General features: G+C 35.9%; 1 protein-coding gene across 1 annotated transcript in view; it reads left to right on the top strand.

Annotated features, from left to right (window-relative positions):
• Positions 1-25216, top strand: part of LOC116558305 (disintegrin and metalloproteinase domain-containing protein 5-like) — a 104086-nt gene that overhangs the window by 15066 nt on the left and 63804 nt on the right. The window contains exons 7-12 of the mRNA XM_032288139.1: positions 199-264; positions 10253-10324; positions 10497-10663; positions 11823-11904; positions 17175-17311; positions 22942-23125. Coding sequence (XP_032144030.1) covers positions 199-264; positions 10253-10324; positions 10497-10663; positions 11823-11904; positions 17175-17311; positions 22942-23125 — 708 coding nt within the window. The remainder of the gene's footprint in view (positions 1-198; positions 265-10252; positions 10325-10496; positions 10664-11822; positions 11905-17174; positions 17312-22941; positions 23126-25216) is intronic.

The following is a 25216-nucleotide window of genomic DNA, read 5'->3' as shown; positions in this document are numbered from 1 at the left end:
TGAGACGTCTAATAGAATAGTCTTGCTACCCAGGGCACTTTGAACTGGAATCTTCTGAATAGTATTTAAATTTTATACTTGAAAACAGTCTCATTATATAATCAGGAGCAACGTATCTTTCAGTTTATCTCTCAATATAATTTCAGTAGAAGGTAAATTTTTGTAAATTTCTCATGACTCATGTTGTGTGTTTTTCAGAAAATGGACTTTATTAAGTTATTCCCTCGATATCTTGAAATGTATATTGTTGTGGACAAAAATCTGGTAAGCCTTCTTTTATAAATTGTTATTTTAGAATTAACATTTCTCTTTAACTTGATTTTAGTGATGCAATGAAAATTATCAACCATTTTATTTGCATTTGCAATGAACACATTCTTACAAATTATGAATAAAACGAGTTTTTGTTAATTTATTTTGTATATAGCATCTACTCACTTTTGCAAAGTGAAACATCTTAATTTCAAAAGCTTGTTGACTATTGTTATTGTTTCAAAAAAACTACTGCATAGATGAAAGCATAGATTACAACTCCCTTAAGCCCTTAACCCTCATATATAATAACAATATCTAACTGCCTCAGTCTAATAGGAAGGATGGTCTGCAAAACAAATATGCCACTTCTTTAAAGCAAAAGGAGAAAACAAATTATCACCTGTTTTCTTCTCAGTTCTAGGTAAATGAAACAAAAAGAAAAGCAAATGAACAAACTACTCATATTGAGAATTCATGACTATACTTTAGATCTCTTATGGATTTAGGCTCTGAATATTTATTACATATGTGGTTAGGATTCTAATCCATGAGGCTACATTTGTCCCAGGTTGGTAAAAGCTGAGGGTGCATGATGGAAGCAAATAGTATTTATCTCTGGAGGAATGCCACTTCAAGCAGAATACCTCTGGATTCCTACAGATTAATATCAGCCATACATATATGGGCTCACAATCCATAAGGAATTAAAACACCATGAACAATGGCCAGCAAAACAAAAAATATATGTATGATGGCTAATATTAAATTTTTAAAAATATAGTTTATAATTGGCAGAACAATAGGGTAACTAAATTAACAATAATTGTTGAATAATATATACATATATATTATATTTTATTGCACTTTACATCCTGGGGTACATGTGCAGAACATGCAGGATTGTTGCATAGCTGCATACATGGCAATGTGGTTTGCTGCTTCCATTCCCGTCACCTATATCTGGCATTTCTCCCCATGTTATCCCTCCCCAACCTCCCCACCCACTGCTGTCCCTCCCCTAGTCCCCCACAACAGACCCCAGTGCGTGATGCTCCCCTCCCTGTGTCCATGGGTTTTCATTGTTCAACACCACCTATGAGTGAGAACATGCGCTCTGTTGCCTAGGCTGGAGTGCAGTGACATGATCTCAGCTCACTACAACCTCTGCTTCCCAGGTTCAAGTGATTCTCTTGCCTCAGCCTCCTGAGTTTCTGGGATTACAGGTGCATACCACCACGCCCAGCTAATTTTTGTATTTTTAGTAGAGACAGGAGTCTCACCATGTTGGCCAGGCTAGTCTTGAACTCCTGACCACAGGTGATCCACCTGCCTCAGCCTCCCAAAGTGCTGGGATTACAGGCATGAGCCACCGTGCCCAGCTTCAAGCAATTTTTACATACTCCATGTTAAGTTGAGATGTTGTCTCTTCTATCTTTCTTTCCAGGAGTGTCAGGAGCTATAGTCAAGTTTCAAGAAGGGAGAATGCTGTTGGGACTGTGCAGGCGATGGCCTAAAAACAATAAAAGCCTCATTAAAAGCTGATTTCTTTTTATTATTATTCTGTACTAACAATTCTAAGTAATATCAGTGTTAAAATAAATCACTGGGCAGACTCCTCCCATGCCTGCCACTAGTTGATATGGCACTGTGAAAGCACTCCAATATCTTCCTTAAGAAGGATACATCATCATTTAAATAATGAAAACAATAAATATTCACTATAGGATGTCTAGAAAATTTGAAAAAATATTTTTAGGAGAGAATTCACATTAACTCCACCATTTATTGACAATCATAGCCCTTTATGTCATTATTACTTTTTCGGTTATTAAAAGTAATTCTGCCATAAATATCCTCATTACATATATTTCTTTTGGCATTTGCGGTTTTTTGGAAGTACATTCTTGCCCCACATGCGTTAGGTGTTTGTCCTAATGCTCTCCCTCCCCTTGCTCACCACCCCCCGGCAGGCTCTGCTGTGTGATGTTCCCTTCCTGTGTCCTTGTGTTTTCATTATTCAACTCCCACCTATAAGCAAGAACATGCAGTATTTGATTTTCTGTTCCTGTGTTAGTTTGCTGAGAATGATGGCTTCCAGCTTCATCAATTTCCCTGCAAATGACATGAACTCATTCTTTTTTATGGCTATACAGTATTCCATGGTGTATATGTGCCACATTTTCTTTATCAACAGTCTAACATTGATGGGAACTTGGGTTGGTTCCAAGTCTTTGCTATTTTAAGTAGTGTTGCAGTAAACATACATGTGCATGTGTCTTTATAGTAGAATGATTTATAATCCTTTGGATATATATTAGTAATAGGATTGCTGGGTCAAATGGTGTTTCGGGTTCTAGATCCTTGAGGAATCGCCACAGTCTTCCACAATGGTTGAATTAATTTACACTCCAAGCAACAGTGTGAAAGCATTCCTATTTCTCCACATTCTATCTAGCATCTGTTATTTCCTGACTTTTTAGTAATAGCCATTCTAATTGGTGTGAGATGATATCTCATTGTGGTTTTGATTTGCGTTTCTCTAATGACCAGTGATGATGAGCTTCTTTTCATGTTTGTTGGCTGCATAAATGTCTTCTTTTGAGAAGTGTCTGTTCATATACTTTGCCCACTTTTTGAGGGGTTTATTTGTTTTTTCCTTGCAAATTTGTTCAAGTTCCTTATAGATTCTGGATATTAGACCTATGTCAGATGGATAGATTGCAAAATTTTTCTCCCTTTCTGTAGGCTGCCTGTTCACTCTTTTTTGATGTAAGCATTTATAGCTATAAACTTACCTCTTAGTACTGCTTTTGTTATACCCCATAGATTTTGGTATGTTATATTTCCATTATCATTTGTTTCAAGAAAATTTTTAATTTTCTTCTTTATTTCTTTTTTGACACATTGGTCATTCAGAAGCATGTTGTTTAATTTCCATGTATTTGCATAGTTTCCAAAATTCTTCTGTTATTTCTAGTTTTATTCCATTGCAGTCAGAGAAGATGCTTGATTTTATTTCAATTGTTTAAATGTTTTAAGACCTGTTTTGTGACCTAACATTGGGTCTATCCTTAAGAATGATTCATGGGCCGAGGAGAAGAATGTTTATTCTGCAGCTCTTGGATAAAATGTTCTATAAATATCTATTAGATTCATTTGGTCTACAGTGCAGATTAAATCTGATTTTTTTTGTTGTCTTTCTGTCTGAAAGATATTTCCAATGCTGAAAATAGGGTGTTGAAGTCTCCAGCTAATATTGTGCTAGGTCCCGTTTGTCTCTTTAGCTATAATAATTGCTTTATTTCTCTGTCAGCACTTTGTCAAAAAAAAAAAAAAGAGAGAATTTGCTTTGTACATCTGGGTACTCCAAGGCTGGGTACATGTATGTTTAAAATTGTTATATCCTCTTGCTGAATTGACCCCTTATTTATTATATAGTAACCTTCTTTGTCTCTTCTTATAGTTTCTGTCTCGAAACCTATTTTTCTGATATAAGTATAACAACTCATGCTTTGTTTTGGTTTTCACTGGCATGAATATCTTTTCCATCTTTTAATTTTTATTCTTTGTATGTCTTTATAGTTGAAGTATGTTTCTTGTAAACAACAGATCAATGGATTTAGTATTTTTAATCCATTCAGCCTGTCTATGTCTTTTGATTGGAGAGTTTAGTCTATCTGCATGCAATGTTTTTATTGATAAGTAAGAAGGACTTACTGTTGAGTTTATATAATAAAATAAAACATTTTATTATTTGTTTTCTGGTTGTATTGTGGTCTTTTCTTCCTTTCTTTTATTCCTGTCTTCCCCTAGTGAAGTTGATTTTTCTTTGGTGAGGATTTAGTTTCTCATTATTTTTTGTGTATGCATTGTATGTTTTTTGGTTTGAAGTTACCATGAGGCTTGCAGATACTCTCTTATAACCCATTCTTTTAACCTGATGATAATATAACACTTTTGCATAAAAAAACAAAGAAGCAAAAAGAAAACTAATAAAGCTCTACACCTGAATTTCATCCTTCCACTCTCTAACTTTTTGTTGTTTCCATTTATATCTTATTTTACTGAGTATGTCTTGACAAGTTTTTGTAGTTGTTATTTTTGATTGGTTCATTGTTTAGTCTTTCTATTTAGTATAAGAATAGTTTATATGCCAGAGTAGTTTATAGTGCCAGTTATAATGCTATAATATTCTGTGTACTTACTATTACCAGTAAGTTTTGTATTTTCAGGTGATTATTGCTCATTAACGTCTTTTTCTTTCTGACTGAAGAACTCCCTTTAGCATTTCATGTCATAGGACATGTCTGGTATTGATGAAATCCCTCAGCTTTTGTTTGTCTGGGAAAGTCAGTCACTATTTCTCCTTCATCTTTGAAGGATATTTTCACTAGATATACTATTCTAGGGTAAAAGAATTTTTTTTTCCCTTCAGCACTTTAAATATGTCATGCCATTCTCTCCTTGCCTATAAGATTTCTACTGAAAAGTCAATAAATTGGAGCTCCATTATATGTTATTTGATTCTTTTTTCTTTCTGCTTTTAGGGTCCTGCCTCTGTCTCTCACCCTTGGGAGTCTGATTATGAAATGCCTTGAGGTAGTCTTTTTTGAGTGAAACCTGGTTGGTGTTCTATAATCTTCTTGTAGTTGGATATTGATGTCTTTCTCTAGGTTTGGAGTTATTTGTTATTATCTCTTTGAATAAATTTTCTGTCCCATCCCTTTCTCTATCTCTTAAGGACAATAACTGTTAGAGTTACCCTTTCGAGGCTGTTTTCTAGATCCTGTAAGTGGGCTTCATGGTTTTCTTATTCTTTTCCCGTCTCCTCTGTGTATTTTTAAATAGCCTGTCTTCAAGCTAATTCTTTCTCCTACTTGGTCCGCTCTGCTACTAAGGGACTCTGATGCATTCTCCAGTATGCCAATTGCATTTTTTATCTTCAGAATTTCTTCTTGATCCTTTTAAATTATTTCAACTTCTTTGTTAAATTTATCTGATAGAATTCTTAATTCCTTCCCTATGTTATCTGAAATTTCTTTGAGTTTCCTCAACACAGCTATTTTGAATTCTCCATCTAAAAGGTCATATATTTGTTTCTCCAGGCTTAGACCCTGATGTCTTATTTAGTTCATTTGGTGAGGTCGTGTTTTCCTGTATGATGTTAATGCTAGCAGATGTTCTTCAGTATCTGGGCTTTGAAGAGCTAGGTATTTATTGTAGTCTTCACTGTCTGGACTCATTTGTGTTTTTCTTGAGAAGAATTTCTAGTTATTTGAAAGGATTTGGGTGTTGTGATCTAAGCTGTATCTGCTTTAGGGGGCACTCCAAGCCCAGTAATGATGTGGTTCTTGCAGGTTGGTAGAGATATTGTCTTGTTGGTCTTAGTCAAGAACCAGGAGCATTCTCTGGATTGTTCTCTTCCTTTGCTTGTTCCCATACATACAAAGTGTCTCTCTCTTTTCTGAGTCACCTAAAGCTGGGGGTGGAGTGACACAAGCACCCCTATGGCCACCACTGCTATGACTGTGCTGCATCAGACCGAAGCTAGCACAGTGCTGGGTCTCATCCAAGGCCTGCTGTAATCACTACTAGCCTACTGCCTAGGTTTTCTCAAGGTCCTGGGGCTCTATAATCAGCAGGTGGCAAAGCCAGTGAGGTCTGTGTCCTTCCCTTTAGGGTGGTGAAGTCTCCTAGGTCCTTTGTGGCTCCAGAAGTGCCTTCTGGGAGTGAAGGACTAGAGTCAAAAACTTTAGAAATCTTCTTGGTATTCTGCTGTATTGTGGCTGAGCTGGCACTCAAACTAAAAGATGCAGTTCTTCTCACTCTTTCGTCTCCTTTCCAAAAGCAGAGGAACTGCACCCCTTAGCCACTGCCACCCCTGGCCTTGAGGGGTGCTATCAGATTACCATTGATGTTTCCTTAAGGCCCAACGTCTGTTAAGTTATCTTGTGGTGAATGCTGCCTGGCCTGGAGCTTACCATTCAGGCCAGTAGGCTACTGTCTGGCCCAGGGCAGGCCCAGTAATGCCATCTAAGGGTCAAGTTCTGGCATTGGGGGTCCTAAGAGTATGCTTGGTGCTCCAGCCTTCTGTGGTGATGCTGGTACCTAAGGTGCAAGAAAAAGTCCCCTTTACTTTTCCCTCTGCTTTTCATAAGTGGAAGGGGTTTTTCCCTATAGCCACCACAGCTGGTGCTGCCAGGGGTGGGGTAGGGGTGACATCAGGGGCCCAGGGCTGTTTTTTCTATCTTTTCAGTGCCTTTTTGAGTGATACAAAGTTGAAACCAAGTACTGTGAGTGCTCACCTGATTTTTGGTTGTTATGAAGGGGTGTGTGTGTGTGTGTGTGTGTATGTGTGTGTGTGTGTGTGCGTGCAGATGTTAATCTGGTGTCCTTGCAGGAGGGTGGGGAGAAATCAGTGGAGTTTTCTATTCTACTATATTGCTCTGCCTCCCTATCAGTTTATTTTTGTTTTTATATTTTAAATTTTAAAATTCTTGTTGATTCTTTATTTTCTGCTTTTTTTTGTCAAGACTTGCTATTTTTTCCTTCAGGGTTTTTTTTTGTATTCAAGTATGTTCATAACTTCTCATTAAAGTTTTTTAATGATAGCTGCTTTAAAATTCTTTTTAGATAATTCTAGTATCTGTATTGTAATAGTCAGTTTGGGCTGCTATACTGAACCACATAAACTGAGTGGCTTATAAACAACATAAATTTATTTCCCACAGTTCTGGGGGCTATAAGTCCTAGGTCAGGGTGCCAGCATGGTTGGATATTGGTGAAGACCCTCTTCTATGCTGTAGAATGCTGGCTTTTTGTTTTATCCTGAAATGGTAGAAGGAGAACTAGACAGCTCTGTGGGGTCTCTTTGATAAGGGCACTGTTGTAGTCTGTGTTATTATAACAGTATATGTGAGACTAGGTAATTTATCATAAACAGAAATTAATTGGCTTTCTGTTTTGGAGGTTGGGGAGTCCAATATCAAAGTGCCACATCTGGTAAGAGCTTCTAATGACATCATCACATGATGGAAGGCAAGATGGTGAAAGAAGTCAAGAGGAGGCCAAATGTTCCTTATTTTGCTTTTGCTGGTGGGTGCATGACAGGGGAATTATTATTATTTTTTTCTGTGAAGTTTGGCTAAGTAAGAGTGGCCTGAAAGTTTTTATTCTTGCTGTGCTTCCTTTTTCCTGTATCTTTGGATGGAGAAAGCAGGCTTTTGCCTCCCTCCCTCCCTCCCTCCCTCCTTCCCTCTTTCCCTCCCCCTGTTGATTGGCATTTCAGGGTTGATATTTCCAGGTAGCTGGCTTTTTTATCACCCTATCTGGGATATAGAGGATAAAAGAAAATCTATAGAACTCACTGATGTATCTTTTCAGGTTCCAGCTCCTTAACAAGTTTGCTTTCTCTCCACTTTATAGAGTCTCCTTATCTGCTTGATAATATAATATGTAGGGTTTTTAGCTACACCTGAAAAAATGGGTCAATGGTCAATTGTCTCATTTTCTGCAGTGTTATCTGAGCTTGTTGTCTGATGACCAAGATAATTAAGGAGCATGTACACAAGCGGTCTGGTTGGAGTGAAAGTTTAATAAGTAAATGAAGAAAGCTCTCTGTAGCGGGCGGTGGGGGGGGGGCAAGTCAGTTGCTGCTTTTACAGTTGAATTAAAAAGCTTTTATAAGAAACTCCTCTCATCTTTGTAGCTGTTTGGGTAACATCTCATATCTGTAAAGCTGTCTTGGCAACTACCCTTATCTATGCAGCTGTAGGTATATTTTGAGTAAGCAGAAAATACAGCTTCTCTTGTCTGTGTAACTGTGGGTTTGTTTCAGGTAAGGTCCCCCACTCCCTGTGCAAGTTCCCATGGAATCCACCATGTAAATGTCTGACAAGTGAAGAAAACTTTTTCCTGGGAGCCTGTTAATCACACAAAGAACAAAAGTCTTTTATGCTGGATTTTACTTCATCTGTGTAGCTGAAGCCTGAGGTTTCCCCAGGCTGCTCTATTTGTGTCTGTAGCTGTGCTTTTTCAGGTTCTCTTTCTATTTAAAATAATTTTACCAAAGACCAGCTTTAACCATCTGCCCAACTGTATTTTCCCTTTTAGCCTACCTCATTATTGGGAGGAACAGGGAATGTATGTCTACTACGTGTTTCTGGAAGTGGAGGTCTAACTCAGTTATTCAAAACATTATTTTCTAGCTATGTTCATTGAAAATACCTTCTAGGTAATAACCCCTCAAGAATAATGAGTATTTTTAGCTCCAGAATCTTGGTTTATGGGCGCCATTATCCATCAAAATGAATCTGATTACTCTGAGAAATTTCTAAGTCTGAAACAGAGAAACTTCAAGGTGACGCTGAAAAATCCTGCTGTGGTACAAAGCAAGGAAGTGTTCAGTGTCTGACGTGGGCATATAAAATGGATGTAGGAGTTATATTGAAGGAGTGGCAAATTGCCAAATTTGGTGCAACTAGAGCATCGTTGGGGAAAAATGTAATGGACTATTGAATAAAAACAAAAATCTATGAGTCCATATTGATTCTTGTGAGGGAAAGGAAACAATGGCCAGGTAATAAACTCAGAAGGAAGAATAGAATTAGAAGATAATCAATTGCAGCTAAAAAAACGACCAAAGAAATGAACAAAGGAAAATTTGATGATATATTTAAAAGAGGTAAGAATTTAATGGGTCAGTTGTCACAGTGTTAGGTATAGATAGTTTTTAGTGGCATGTTCTTTAAAACATTGCAGAAAGATATAATTTATATGCTAATATGATTATTCTAAAACATAGCAAAAATATGCAACTTATTTTTAATTAGTGCCCTAATTAAAAATAAATTTGCAACATTTATTTGCTCAACTATTGCAAAGCACACACATATAAGCAACAGGTCCAGCTTTTTTAATGCTATAAACTTCTAAACAAAATGTTATTATTAATTTTGACAATATTAATAGAATTTACCCCTTTGATCAATGAATGTAATACTAGTTTAATAGTAAGCAATGTGTTAATAAAATGTATTGCATCAATAAGTCAAAAGATAAAAATGATTATCATTTTGGTGTGTTTCCAAAAGACATTTTATAAAAATTAAACTCCATTTTGATATAAACTTTAGTTATAGGAAGATTTGTAAATAGGTGTTTTTCAACATTATCTAGAATGCTCGTCTAAAACTGATCGATCACCTCTTAGTGAAAAAATATTTGAGATTTTCCAGTGAAATATTGGAAGCCAGGTTTGTATATCTAATATCATCCTTGCTATTTAATACTGTCTTGGCATTTTAAAGCAATTAGACATAGGAAGAGCTTATTGGAAAAAGAAGAAGTTAGAACATGTGTTATAATACATTGTGAAAAGGATGTTTCTAACACAGTATACAGTATCATTTTAATGGTGATCCTCTCATTGAGGATTTTCCTACTTTCTGCACATACTGTTTTTTGGTCTAGGATTATATTTATAATTATATAAATGAGAACTGCTTGAAATACATTTTAGAAATTCAGGATTCAATTTTCACAAAAAAGAAATAGTGCTAAATTGATTGCATTAAACATTGCTTAAAATCATGTTATGGCCAGGTGCAGTGGAGTTTGAGACCAGCCTGGGCAACATGGTGAAACCCTGTCTCTACTAAAATACAAAAAATTAGCCAGGCGTACTGGTGTGCTCCTGTAGTCCCAGCTACTCGTGAGGCTGAGGCAAGAAAATTCCTAGAACTCAGGAGGCGGAGGTTGCAGTGCATTGAGATCACGCCACTGCACTCCAACCTGGGCGACAGAGTGTCAAAAAAAAAAAAAATCATGTTATTACATATTTTTATTAAATCATGATTTGCATATTATTACTCATCTCCTGGATTTCAATTGGAATGGATTCTTATGGCTGCTTTAGAATACAGCATATTGTAAAATAAAAGATATGTGATATATTAATAAAATCAACTAGTTTTTAAAAATCATTTGTCTTTTGCAGTTTGATTACATGGGTTCTGATATAAACGTTGTAACACAGAAGGTTATTCAGATAATTGGCCTTGTTAACACTGTAAGTTTTTAAAATCTATTTTAAAATATATTTTATAAGAAAGATGTGTATAATATTTTGCTGTGTTGTTGAAGAAGAGTTTCCATAACCAAAGTACTGTATCAAGTGTGTTTTTATAAAATGTAATATAATGTTCAAGTTTGTCTAAAATTTTTAACTGATATTCTTTTAGATGCTTACCCAGTTACAACTGAATGTTATTATATCTTCCATTGAAATCTGGTCAAATAAAAACAAAATTGATACTACAGAGCATGCTGAAAATATATTAGTACAATTTATTGAATGGAAAAAGAACCATCTTAACCTTAAACCACATCGAATTCCATTCTTATTTGTGTAAGTGTAGTATTCTGCATTTTATTTTATTTTATTTTGACCGCTGGTAGAAGGAAATTTATTGTTGACAGAAGAGACCAGCCTTTTGATAAGCAATTGTGTTTCAGTGGGAGGCAAACAAAAAGTGCCTACAGATACAGAGATAATGTGGTCGAGACACAGGATGGCTTCACCCACATCTTGTTATTCACTAAATCAACAAAGAAAAACTCACTAAATACAATTGTAATAAAAAAAAGTCTACAGTGCTCTGAGCACGACTACTGCTGATTGACAGCAAGCTTGTACTGCTCAGCACATTTGGTGGAGTCTTCTGTTGTGGACTTGACTTTACTTATTTTATATGGTGTTTGACAGATGTCAGAAAAAAAGAACGCATTAAAATGGTAGACGCTGCATTTTATAACATTAAAGGAATAATTCGAAATGATTTAATATGATAATTATGAAAAATAAGCGTTTATTATATATATACTGTGTTCTACACATTTAATACAGATACTGTGGAATGTGAAAAATGTAAGCAAGGGTCCTTGTCCTCAAGGAGCTAATGTGAAGCAAAACTGAAAATATTTTATCAAATGACATGAAGTCATTAATAAAAGCAAAATTCCACAAAAACATATTGGAATAACTAAAAGTTTAATTATGAGTGCTACAATTTATTTGATTTCCTCTGGTTTATGAACCTTTACTCAATTGTATTTCTACATTTCTGACTCACTTCTAGTTAATTCTTATGCTTATATTTTCTAATAAAATGAAGTGTTGAATTGTCATACTATTTAGAATTTATGCAGAAAAATTTGGTAAAAAATAAATAATAAATGAATAAGAAGGTCATAGAAATTTAAAATTTCAGGGATATAAATATCAAGGACACCAGAATAAAAATGATAATTATTACTGCAATAATATTTGCATAAATTATTAGGCCTTATCCTATTTCTGGATATTTATCAAATTCAAAAGTGAAAGTGTATATTGAAATACTCTTCACATTGAAACCTTGAGAAAAATGTATTTAAATGGTATAATTTAAAGTATCATGGTATTTGGGAGATAGTAGAGATAGTAATTATTTGTTGATGTTTGCTGCTATGAAGCTTATCAATAATAACCACTTTAAAATTCACTTATGGAAAAAGTTATTTTTCAGCTTCAAGAAAATTTCCACCTTCATAGGAGCCACATTTCCTGGACGAGTATGTAATAAGGATTATGCTGCTGCAGTTGCTCTGGTGGGTAATTATCTGGTTTGCTCTCAATACTTTCGTGTTTCAAATTTTTCTAAATATTTTAAAACATGAATAAGTATATTACTTAGTTTCCTCATAATTTTATAGCTTTTATATTACTAATTTGGAGCATAATCAAGGGGTATGTTCGGAATGGGGCTAGAAGGAAGCAAATGAGCACATGATGCATTTCCATGATGATTAAGGACATTTACTCCTGCGTAAGGAGTAATGTACATTCTCCAATCCCTTTTCTCCTGGGATGTGATTATATTTTTGTGAAATTACTTGCTGTCATCTTACAGGTCACTCTGTGTTCATTTTTCACCCCATTTTTGTTCTCTGTGCTTCACTTGAGATCTGACTTTAAGTAGAATTAATAATTCTACAACAATTTTAAATCTGCTATTAAGCAGACCAAATTTTTAAATTCTAGAGTATCTACTTGATGATTTTTTTAAAACCTTGTTAATTAAATCTTAAAATCACATAATTGAGGTATAATCAACATACAAAAGCTGTACATAGTTAATGTACACAACTTGCTGAGGATGGAGGTAAGTATTACACTTGTGAAACCATCCCCACAATAAATGCCATAAGCATATTTGTTATCTCCAAAAGACTACCCTGCTTTCTATGCTTATTATTAGTAGTAGTATTTTCTCATAACATTTAATGGAGGTTCTATCCTCTTAGAAATTTTTTTAAATTAAAATTTCATATTTTATTTTATATTCAGGGGATACATGTTATGGATATATCATGTACAGGTAGGGATTGGGCTTCGCGTGTGCCCATTACCAAATAGTGAACATTGTATCCAATAGAATTTCTCAACCTGCACCCCACCTTCCACCCTCCTGCTTTGGAGTCCTAGTGTCTATTATTTCCATCTTTAGTCCATGTGTGCCCATTGTTTAGCTCACACTTATGAGTGAGAACATGTGATATTTGGCTTTTTGTTTCTGAATAAGTTCACTTAAAATAATGACCTTCAGCTCCATCCATGTTGCCACTGAGAGCATGGTTTCATTCTTTTTTTTATGGCTGTGTGGAATTCCATTGTATATAAATATCAAATTGTCTTTATCCAGTCAACCATTGATGGACACTTAGGCAGGTTCCCTGACTTTGTTATTGTGAATGGTGCCATGATTAATGTACGAATACAGGTGTCTTTTTTTGTATATTGATTTATTTTCTTTTGGGTGGATACCCAGAGGTGGAATTGCTGGTAGTTCTATTTTTAGTTCCTTGAGAAATCTCCATACTCTTCTCCATAGAGGCTGAACAAATCTACTTTACTACCAACAGGTTATAAGAGTTCCCTTTTGGCTGGGCATGGTGGCTCACACCTGTAATCCCAGCACTTGGGGAGGCCAAGGTGGGCAGATTGCCTGAGATCAGGGGTTCAAGACTAGCCTGGCCAACAGGGTGAAACCCTGTCTCTACTAAACATACAAAAAAATTAACTGGGCATGGTGGCATTTTTTTTTTTCTACAAAAATGTTTTATTAGGCCAAACTGCTTACTATGAAAATGCTTTCAAATGCAGCAGGAGGAGGTATAAAGACTCAAAGAAGTGTGTAGTGACAATGGCTATCAGAACACGCTAAAGAATCCACACTGCTTCCCCCTTTACCTAGAAAAGGAAGCTTCTAGGCTACCTCCTCCTCCTCCTCAGCACACTCCTGAAACTCCTCCTCCTCAACTGTGGCATCTTGGTATTGCTGGTATTCTGACACCAGGTCATTAAGGTTGCTCTCGGCCTCGGTGAACTCCATCTCATCTATGCCCTCGCCCGTGTACCAGTGCAGGAAGGCCTTGCACCTGAACATAGCTGTAAACTGTTCGGAGACGCGTTTGAAGAGCTCTTGGATGGCTGTGTTGTTACCAATGAAGGTAATAGCCCAGCTACTTGGGAGGCCGAGGCAGGGGTATCGCTTGAACCAGGAAGGTGGAGGTTACAGTGAGTCGAGATCCCACCACTGCACTCCAGCCTGGGTGACAGAGACTCCATTTCAAAACACAGAAATAAATAAATAAATAAATAAATAAATAAGTAAATAAATAAATGTTCCCTTTTCTCTGCCTTTGTGCTATCTGACAGTTTATTGACTGTTTAGTAGACATTTTGATTGATGTCAGATATCTCAGTGTGGTTTCAATTTGCATTTCTTGATGATTAGTGATATTGAACATTTTTTCATGTGTTGCCCACTTCTCTTTCTTATTTTGAGAAATGTCTATGTTCTTTGCTCAAGTTTGAATGAGATTATTCATTTTTATCAAAATGTTGAATTACGTTTATTATGTTGAACCATCCTTGCATCCCTGAAATCATGCCCACAGATTGTGCTGTTGATCTGTGCTCTCTCCCTGGCCTGGGAGCAGCAGGGATGAAGGCAACAATGGCAACAAGAGGAAAGGACTCATCAGCGACTTCTGGGAGTAGGGCAGTATATACCCTGTTGGTACATGAAAGTTCCTGGCCTTTTTTGTTGACACGATGGTGTCAGCTGGCACCGGGCTCCTCAGCTCAGGCAGTGTGGCCATGACTGCTCTGGGCAGCCAAGTCACCGTTTCCCTGGGAGACAGACTGTCACTTCAGCTCAGGCCCTGAGGGAGAGGCAGGGCATAGTAGGGACTAAAATGGGTAGACAGAGTAGCTCCATAGTGGCTTGGCCCTGCACGGAACGGTATAGCAGCAACTTGGCTCAGGGATGTTTCCAGACTAATCTGAGCTGGGAGACACAGTCATGGAGGCAAAGTGTTTTCTTCTGTTTTCTCTGTGGCTATCCTGGGTTTCTATGTGTTTTTGTTGTTTGTTTGTGATGGAGTCTTGCTCTATTGCCCAGGCTGGAGTGCAGTGGTGCAATCTCAGCTCATTGCAACCTTCACCCCCCAGGTTCAAGCAGTTTTCCTCAGCTTCCTGAGTATCTGGGATAACAGGCATGCACCACCACACCTGGCTAATTTTGTAGTTTTAGAAGAGATGAGGTTTTACCATGTTGGCCAGGCTGGTTTCAAACTTCTGACCTCAAGTGATCCACCCATGTTGGCCTTCCAAAGTGCTGGGATTATAAGCATGAGCCACCATGCGTGGCCTGTCCTGAGTTTCTGTGCTACCCAGGGTTTCTTCTCTCCTTAAATATACTTGGCACACTCATTTTCACAAAAATGTAGTTGCTTATTCATTGTTTTGACTGTCTTTATAAGGGGGACAAGTAGTAGGGACTTCCAGTTGGCCATCTTGCTGCTCTTACTTTTCTTCCAATATCTTTTCTAAAAAAATTTTCACTACTATTAGTTTAAATTTGTGTCCCTTTACCATTCTGGTTCATTCATTCTAATTTCTGTTTATGTGTTTTTCAGTTTACTTTCCTCATAGGACTTTCACTTATCAAATGCTGTATAAGTCAGGGCAAATTAAGAAAACAGATACTACACTAGGCATTTCAAAAGGATTTAGAACAGAGAATTATGCAGGTATTTCATGTCTAAAAAAGTCAAAAGGGAATAACGAGTTAACAGAGAGATAATAAAAAGATCAGCTACCACTCCAGAACTAAGGAAATATTGGGGTTCCCAAAATTGAGGTCAGAAGAAGGAACATCCAACTGGCATTTAGGTCTCTGGAGGAAGGAGTACTGCCTCGAGCTGCTGCTACATTCAAGGGGCATAAATAGATGAACTCTGATAGTACTGGAAGAAGTTGGAGTCAGGAAACTATTGATCCTTGAGTAAACTACAAATACTGGAATAAACTTCCACTTTAGGAGCAAAATGGTGCTGATTGGGCCATGCTCACAGAAACAGCAGTCCATGGGAAAAAGACAGCCACTTCTTTCTTCTAACTGCAGATAATTTGGTAACAAAAAAATATGGGAACTATAGTTTGCAGAATCTTAGTCCCACAGTCTTATAGCGGAGTATAGAAGAGTAGATTTGAAATTCATTTTGTTGTTTTTTATGGTTCTTGCACTCATCTGTTATATCATTTTAACTTATGAGAATCCCTAACATAGGAGGAAAAAAAGAGGCTTATATTTCCTCTAACAATTAGTAGAGGGAATAGGGATCTAAAAAAATTTGGTAAAAAACAGCCTTTCCTACAATTTATTCCTTGCTTCTGTCCTCATAATTTCTTTTGATCAAAACCTGGGATGGAGAAGGAGAGATTGCTTACATTCAAGCAGGAAGTGAAAATTACTCTTTTTTAAAAGGTGTACTGAAACATTTGATGCATTAGTTTATTGTTATGTTGGCCATACTGTTTCTCTCCCCATTAGTGAACAATAAGCAACCCAGGGCAATATGGAGAACCAAAAATTTAAAAAAATCTCCATGGATATTGGCCATCTTCTCTGAGCTATTCTTTACTTATCACTCCCTCACTGTAATTTTTCTCTTACTTCTGGGTCATCAGAAACCGATTACTTTTTTACATTACAATATCAAATACTTTTCTTCTGTGATGTTGTTGCTTTGTATTTTGGATGTTCAGTGGCCCATATTTATTTTGCTATGTGGTAGGAGGATTAATTGATTTTGTTGAAAGTACTTAAATATGCAGAGTAACGATATGCGAGTAATTAAGGTAAATAATGACTAAGTTATTCCAAAATGTTTTCAATTTTACCTGCAACTTCAAAATAATTTGAAATTACTTAGAAACAGATGATAGCTGTGTTCTTTCTCCTGTATAACAAGACTTTAATTGTCTTCTGAATTGTCATCTGAGCAGGACTCTTAAAGGAAAACATAAACATTGGAAATGATGTACAGGAGAACAATAATACCTATGAGGATGTATTATTTATCTCTTGCAATGTAATAGATCATACCAAAACTTGGCAGATAAAAACAATGCAATTCTGTAGGTTAAAAATCTAGGAGATATTTAGTGGGTGGTTCAAACTCTAGATTTCCAACAAAGGCTAAAATCAAGGCGTCATTAAGTGCTGGAGTTATCTCAAGGTTTGACTGGTAGAGGGGGATATGCTTTCAAGATTAGTCATGTGGCTGTTGGCAGATCTCAGAAAGTCTGCTTCCAAGATCACTCATATGGGCTTCTCTCCAAGTTCACCTTAATGATATTGTCATTAAGTTTTGAAACTTGATATAACTATTATGTGAACTCATTCAAGTTTAATAAATCTATCATCAAAAAGTTTATATAACTCTAATAATTTTTGATTCAGTAAATATTATTGTATTTTAGAACTGATTATAATTATTAGTTAACTTTTTCTTTTTCTTATATTTAGTATTCAGAGGGTTTATCCTTGGAGTCATATACTGTCATTATTGTGCAGTTGCTTGGCCTTCATCTGGGATTAACTTATGACAAGACTGACACCTGCCATTGTTCAGGAGATGTTTGCACAATGATGCCAAAAGCAGTGTAAGAATTTTCTTTATTAAATAGACATATTATCTCTTTCTTTAATTTTTTTCCTTTTCAAACTTTTTTAGAAAAAATTAAAAAATTTTGTGGGTACATAGTAGGTGTATGTATTTATGGGGTACATGAGATGTTTTGATACAGGCATGTAACGTGAAATAAGCACATCATGCCTCTCCATGCCTGGGAAGCCCTTTCTCCTTACTATTTTTAGAATACGGATTATAGTTTGTTTTTCTTTTGGCCAGCTCAAGGGCACTTTCTATGAATGGGCAATATGAATTGTCTATTTTTAGTGATTCTGAAACATCTAAATCGTGATAAATATAAAACATTGATAAAAGAAAATGAAGAAGACAAAAATAAATATGTAGTACATGTTTATGGATTGGAAGAATTATCTTATTAAAATATTCATAATATTTAAATTGATCTACAGGTTTAGTGCAATTTCTATTAAAATTTTATTGTCATTTTTTCACAGAAATAAAATAAAAATTATAAAATTTGTATAGAACCACAAAAGACACTGGATAGCCAAAGCAATCTTGAACAGAAAGAACAAAGCTAGAGGTATCACAATACCTGGTTTCAAAATCTGTTACAAACATATAGTAATCACAACAGCATGGTACTGACATAAAAACAGACAAATTGACCAAGGGAACAGGATGGAAAACCCAGAAATAAATCCACATCTCAAGGTCAATTTATTTTTGACAAAGTTGCCAACAGAACACAACAGGGAAAGGACAGTCTCTCCAATAAAAGATGCTGAGAAAACTAATACATGGTGCCATGTTAACATTCAGAAGAATGAAATTGGGCCCTTATCTCATACCATATGAACATAAACTCAATAGGCATTAAATGCAAAAGCATGAGACCTGAAACTCTAAAACTACCAGAAGAAAACAAAGGGGAAATCTTGACATTGATCTCGGTAATGATTTTTAATATATGACCACAAAAGTACAGGAAACAAAAGCAAAGATACACAAAGGGGATTACATCACACCAAAGGAAAGAACTAACAGTGAAAAGACAGCCCACAGACTGGGAGAAAATATTTGCAAACCATGCATATGATAAAAGCATAATATCCTAAAATACATAACACAGTCTCAACAGCAAGAACATATACAAGCCAATTTAAAAATGGGCAAAGGACCTGAATATACATTTCTCTGAAGAAGACATACAAATGATCAACAGACATGTAAAGAAATAGTCCACATCAGTAATAATTAGAGAAATGCCAACTAAGATAGCACCTCAGTTGCAATTATCAAAAAGAAGACATATATGTGTTGACTAGGATGAAGAGAAAAGGAAACACTGTACTCTGTTGATGGGGATATAAATAATACAACCATTATGAAAAACAGTATGGAAATTCCTCAGGAATACTAAAAGTAGAATACCATACGATTCAGCAATCCCACATCTGGGTATATAGTAAACATAATTAAAATCAGTATGTTGACGAACTATTCGCATTCCCATGTTCATTGCAGTTATTCACAAAAGCCAAAATATGGAAGCAACCTAAGTGTCCATCAGTGGATGAATTGATAAAAACATGTGGTTGTCCTAGTTCGTTTTATGCTCCTATATCAGAATACTCAAGACTGTTAATTTATTAAAAAAAAAAAAACAGATATTTATTTGGCTGACCATTCTGGAGTTTGAGAAATCCAAGGTAGAGAGGCCTGGATCTCGTGAGAGCCTTCTTTCTCCATCATGCTGTACAGGAGGAAGGGCAAGAGAGCACAGGTGCATATAAAAGAGGAGCTGAACTTGGTTTTATAGCTAAACCACTTTTCATGATAACCATGACAGTCCATTCAGGACATGCATGATAGAAGCATCCTCAAAGATTAGTTCTCATGGCCTAGTCATCCCTGAAAGGTCTTACTTCCCAATACTGTTGCATTTATAGGGTGTTAAAATTGGCACACGAATGTTGAGGACACACTCAAACTATAGCATTTCATCCTAACCCCGCAAATTCACATCCTTCTCACAATTCAAAATATAATCATTTCATCCCAATAGCCCCCAAAGTCTTCCTGTAGCATCAACTCAAAAGTCTGAAGTTCAAATTCTAATTCAGATGAGGATAAAACTCTAGGCATGGTTTATCCTGAGGCAAATTCTTCTCCAGCTGTGAGCCTGTGCAATTACTAAGTTGCATTGTTTTTTGGTGCTTCCAAAATACAATGGTGGGACAGACATAGTATAGACATTCCCATTCCAAAAAAGCGAAATAGGCAAGAAGAAATGGGTAACTGGTTTCACATAACTTCAAACCCAACAAGGAAAAGAACACTGGCTTAAGCCTGGAGAATAACCTCCTTTGACACCATGTCCTATATCCTGGGCATACTTGAGTGGAGGTTGAGTCTGCAAAGTCTCAGGATTCTTGCTCTTTTCTGGGCTTAGTCCACCCAACAGCTTTTACAGGTTGGAGTCTCATTCCTGCATCTCTCCCAGACTGAGCTTGCAAGCTGGTGGCTTTAAAGTTCTGGGGCCTCAGGGGCTTTCCCACTCCCATGGATTCACTAGGCATTTCCCTAGTGGGAACTCTCTGTGACGGTCTCACTCTTAAAGGCTTGATGGATTTTGCTCCAGTGGGAGCTCTCTGCAGTGGCTCCATACCTGTGAGAAGTCTCTGCTTGGGCTCCCAGGCTGTTGCTAACATGGTTTGAAAACATCTAGGTGGAGGCCACCATGGCCCTGCAACTCTTGCGTTCTGCAGGTCTGCAAAGTTAGCATTGTGTGGACATTGTCAAGGCTCACCACATGTGCCTTTTGGAGAGTTGGCTGAGCCACACCTGGGCCCACTTGAGTAATGGATGGGGAAGCTGAGAAGCACTGTGCCAGAATGCAGAGCCCAGGGCAGTGAACCTGTGGAGCCCACCTCAGGCCTGTTCACTGAAACCGTTCAGCCCTTCTAGAGCTCTAAGCCTGTGATGAGATGACAGGAGAGGCATCCTCAGAGATCTCAGAAATGGCTTCAGGGTCATTCTGTTGTTGTCTTCCTGGTTAACCTGGATAGAAACTGGCATGTCAGGAGAGCACCTTCCTTGGTAGGTTGCTATCAGCAGAGATTCTAATTGATTTCCCTGATTGGTGGTGCCATGTTCATCTGGTGTTTTCAGCAAGACTCCTATTAGATCTTGGGGAGGAGTGAGTCTACTCAGACTACCTTGGGTTATCCTTTTGTGTTTCTGAAAACATTAAGCCTGGGTCATTGACTTTTGTTGAGTTCAGAGATATGAGATTCACAGCTATTAACGCTATTCTTCTAGTCCTGGGAACACAAACCTCTTTACCTCTCTCTTCTCACTTTTCAAGATTCTCCTTAAGTTGCTATTTGCATTAGTTCCAGAGTTTATACATGTACTTAGTGAGAAGCAGGAAAAAAATAAGTCTATGCCATTTTGTTTGGATGAGAAATCTCTAACATTATTTGAAAAATGTTTATGGAAAGCAAAAGCTCTAAAATAAGTTATCAAAGTTAAAAATGTTTATAGAAAGCAAAAGCTCTAAAATAAGTTATCAAAGTTAATAATAGCATGTTTATGTTGGCATTTATAGAAACAGTACAAAAATAAAATTAGATAGAGAAAAATATATTAAATATTGCAGCCAAAATTTTAAATTCAGTTGTTTGGTACTAGAAAGATAAATAATAGTATAATTGCTATGTTTAAACACTTAAAGTCATAGGATAGGTGTAAGTGGCTTTCAAAAACTTCACGGAAAATGTGTATTATAAAAAACTACACATGATTAAAATTTCTTGGCACCAAAATAAACTTATATCAAGTGGTCATAACATGTCTGAATGAGATCTAGTTTGAGACATATGGAAGGATAAGACATCAGATTTAAAAGATTATACAAACTGAAGCAAAAGCAAACATCAATTTACAGGGAAGCTTTGGTGGAAAAATGGTGATATCACTGATGCTTTACAAAATTCAATGGATACAGTGCCCCAAAGGAATTGGCAGTTTACAAATGGTTAAAACTCCCTTTTTGTTTGTTTTATTTGAGATGGATTGTCACTCTGTTGTCCAGGCTGGAGTGTAGTGGTGAGATCTTGGCTCACTGCAACTTTCGCCTTCCAGGTTCAAGCGATTCCCCTGCTTCAGCCTCCCAAGTAGCTGGTACTACAAGGCACGTGCCACCATGCCTGGCTAATTTTTGTATTTTTAGTAGAGACAGGGTTTCGCTATGTGGGCCAGGCTCATCTCGAACTCCTGACCTCGAGTGATCCACCTACCTCATCCTCCCAAAGTTCTGGGATGATAGGTATGAGCCACTGCGATTGGCCAAACTCCTTTTAAGAAGGGATGAGACAGTGTTGGTGATGAAGCTTGCTGTAGCAGGCAAGCAACATCTGTTAACAAGGAAAACAATTTATCTTTGTGCTGTCATTGAACAAGACTGACAACAGCATGAACAATAGTCAACATCATAGACATTTCAAGTGGTTCAGCTAACACAATTCTGACTGAAAAATTAAAGGTGAACAAATTTTCCACTCAATGGATGCCAAACTCATTGTGTCCAGATCAGCTACAGATAAGAGCAAAATTTTGATGGAAAATTTTTTGAAGCAATTTTGAAAATATAAAAATAAAACTAGTGAATTTTGCAAGTCATTGGATACACAATCAGTATGTTTATGTAACAATGAATTGGATTTCTGTATATTGGCAACAAATAGAAAATGAGATAAAAGGTACAATTCTACATACAATGTTTCCCGAAACAGAAATTATACAGATATAACTTCAATAAAGTATATGCAATTGTGTACAAGTGAAAATTAAGATTCTGAAATATTTCTTTGAAGAATTGCAACAGGAGGGGGCAGAGCTTTACCAGCACAATCTTGAAGATAAAGTACAATCAAAACAATAGCTACCAAGAGATGGACGTGGTCCAGCTAAAGTAAAACTAGAGCAGTTAAGAGCATATGTCATGGTAAAAGTTTTAGGATGCTGAAGATATTTTGCTTGTTGACTTTCAGGATGGCCAACTAGGAGGCATCCATCTTATAGTCTTGATTTGGCTCCTTCTGTCTTCTATTTGTTTCCTAATCTTAAAAGCTCTTTAAAGGGCACTCATATTTCTTCAGTTAATAATGTAAAAAAAGACTGAGTTGACCTAGTTAAATTTCCAGGATCCTCAGTTATTTAGGGCTGGACTAAACAGTTGATATCATTGCTTACAAAAATGTCTTAAACTTTGTGTTGAGAAATAAAGTTTATATATTTATTTTCATATTTTAACTTTGTGTTTTTATGAACTTTTAGAGGTCCTCATATCTATATTGGATCTTGTATAAAACAAGATGTATGACTAAAAAGAATTTTGGAATGTGTATATATGTACATATATACACATATATATTTATTTTAATATATATAATTTTCTTGGTGGAGTTAAAAACATGTTAAAACATATTAATAATGTAATAAGTATGTTTAAGATTTGCTAAGTGTTTTCTATGAAGACTAATGCTCTTTAAATCTCTCTTTAAAGCACCATATTATAGGATATGTAAAAATATACAACAAAAATTGTGTCATATTCATATTTTTATATTTTAGATATTCTGGCGGTGTAAAGGATTTTAGCATCTGTAGCTTGGATGACTTTAAATATATTTCTTCACATAGTGACCTTACATGTCTTCAGAAAGAACATCTTGAAATGCCAACCTACACAGCAGCAAGAATATGTGGCAATGGAGTGGTGGAAGGAAATGAGGAATGTGATTGCGGCAGTAAAGCGGTTAGTAGAAATGTTTTATAAAATTAAAAAAAAGTCCTGGTAGTAAAGAAGATAAATACCTTATCTATTAGTAAAATAGATTTGAAAAATACATTCTTTGGAAAAGATGGGGGCCTTAGTTTTCTAATTTTATTATTTTTGGAAGCATGGAGCAAATGTCTTAGATAATTTTTGTCTTTAGTTATGTCTTCTGACATTATTTAGTGTATATATTAGCTCCAAATTTAAATATAATGGCCACAAAGAGTAATCTAAGGGATTGAAGGAATATGCCCTCAACAACAAGCAGAAATAAAAACAAACAATGACATCTAAATACAGTCGATTATAACCAATGGGGTAGAAAAATGCATGGTTTGCTAACATAGGTGAAAACATTTTCTATGGAAAGGTGATTCTAATCAAAATATTTTGAAATTAAATCTATTATAAAAATATAAAGCTAAGATCAAACAAAAATAATTATAAAAGATGATAAAGGGATATCAGCAAGATAGCTCATTAGACAGTACTAGAGGCACCTAATGCTGGTCTCCCACCACAAGAAAAGACCAAAACAATGGATAAACAACTACATTTGACCAGGGTGACTTGCATGGAGTGCTGAAGTACAGGAAGGGAGTTGTGAAAACCCTGTGGAGCACAGAAACTCAAAATGGCTGCCTAGAGAAAAGAAGGAAACACTGTGGTTATTACAGGATAAACACATAACGATTAAAGAACAAGAAATAAAACTCAGTTTGACCTAGAAATATAGAATATTAGGCAATCGACAAAATAATAAAACTAGTGAATCTTTCAAGTCATTGAATACAAAAATCAATATATAACAATGAATTGGATTTCTGTGTACAAATAACAAACACATAGAAAATGAAATCAAAGGGACAATTACATACATAATGTTTCCCAAAACATGATGAATATAGATAAAATACATGTAATTGTTCACAATAAAAATGAAAATTACTCAGGAAAAGAAAAAAACATTGAAATGAATGAAGACATAACCCACTTTTATGCATTGGTAGATGTAATATTGAGATTTCAGCTCTACACAAATGGATCCATACATTTAACACAGCCCCAACCAAAATCCACTCATCTTTTTGTAGAAATTGACAAGCTGATTCTGCAATTGATATGGAAATGTAAATGACCTAGAATTAACAAAGCCATGAAAAGAAAATAAATTGGAGCACATACACTAATTTTCTATAAATGTCAAAATGTTCTGTAAAGTTATAATAATGAAGACAAGGTAGTATTGACCTAAAGTTAAATATGTGCAATTAATACAGTAAAACAGAGTCCACCTATAAGATGATATTTATATGGCCACTTTATAATGGCCACTTTATATGGTTGGACATAGAGCTATTCAATTGGTGAAGAAAATCTTTCTAACAAAATTGTAAGAACTAAACATATGTGTAAATAAAATAAAACTTGATCTCTCACCATACACAAAAAATTAACTTGAAATAAATCAAAGACCTAAGAATTAGAACTAAAGCTCCAAAACTTTTGGGATAAAATATATGAGACAATCTTTGTGATTGGTGGTAGGCAAAATTTGTTAGATACGGCAAAGAGAAGGAAGTTTAAAGAGAAAAATAATTGTATTTTCTCAAATTTAGAAACTTTTTCACTTAGACTCTGATAAAAATAAAATGACAAGCTCCAGAATGTGATAAAATATGCATAACTTATATATTGGCAAATGACTTTTATTCAATTATTTTAAAAGACAAGACTCAGTTTCTGTCAGGCATCTAAGACACTTGGAAGTTGCAACTCCAATCTATCAACAAGTAAAAAGCTGAACAAACCAAAAAAGTAGCAACTCTTTTCAGATCTGTCAGAGAAGTGAGATCACAGGATGAACCACTGTTCCCAAATTCAATAGACCAACAAGTGAATACAGAGAACCACAACTTGCTAGAGCAGAAGCACATGAGCTAAACTTTCACACAGCCAGTGGTGGAGGAGAAAAGCCTAAACTAAAATTGACAAATTGCCAGAGGCTCCGTGTATACAACTATGAGAGTTAAAAACTCCAGAAGGACCCATTTATTCAGGATGTTCTCA

The sequence above is a fragment of the Sapajus apella genome, unplaced genomic scaffold (assembly GCF_009761245.1).
Source record: "Sapajus apella isolate SASKATOON/1434 unplaced genomic scaffold, GSC_monkey_1.0 scaffold21, whole genome shotgun sequence".
In the NCBI taxonomy this organism is placed as follows: domain Eukaryota; kingdom Metazoa; phylum Chordata; class Mammalia; order Primates; family Cebidae; genus Sapajus; species Sapajus apella.
The sequence above is the reverse complement of the archived record's forward strand: the minus strand, read 5'-3'. Positions and strand labels throughout refer to the sequence as shown.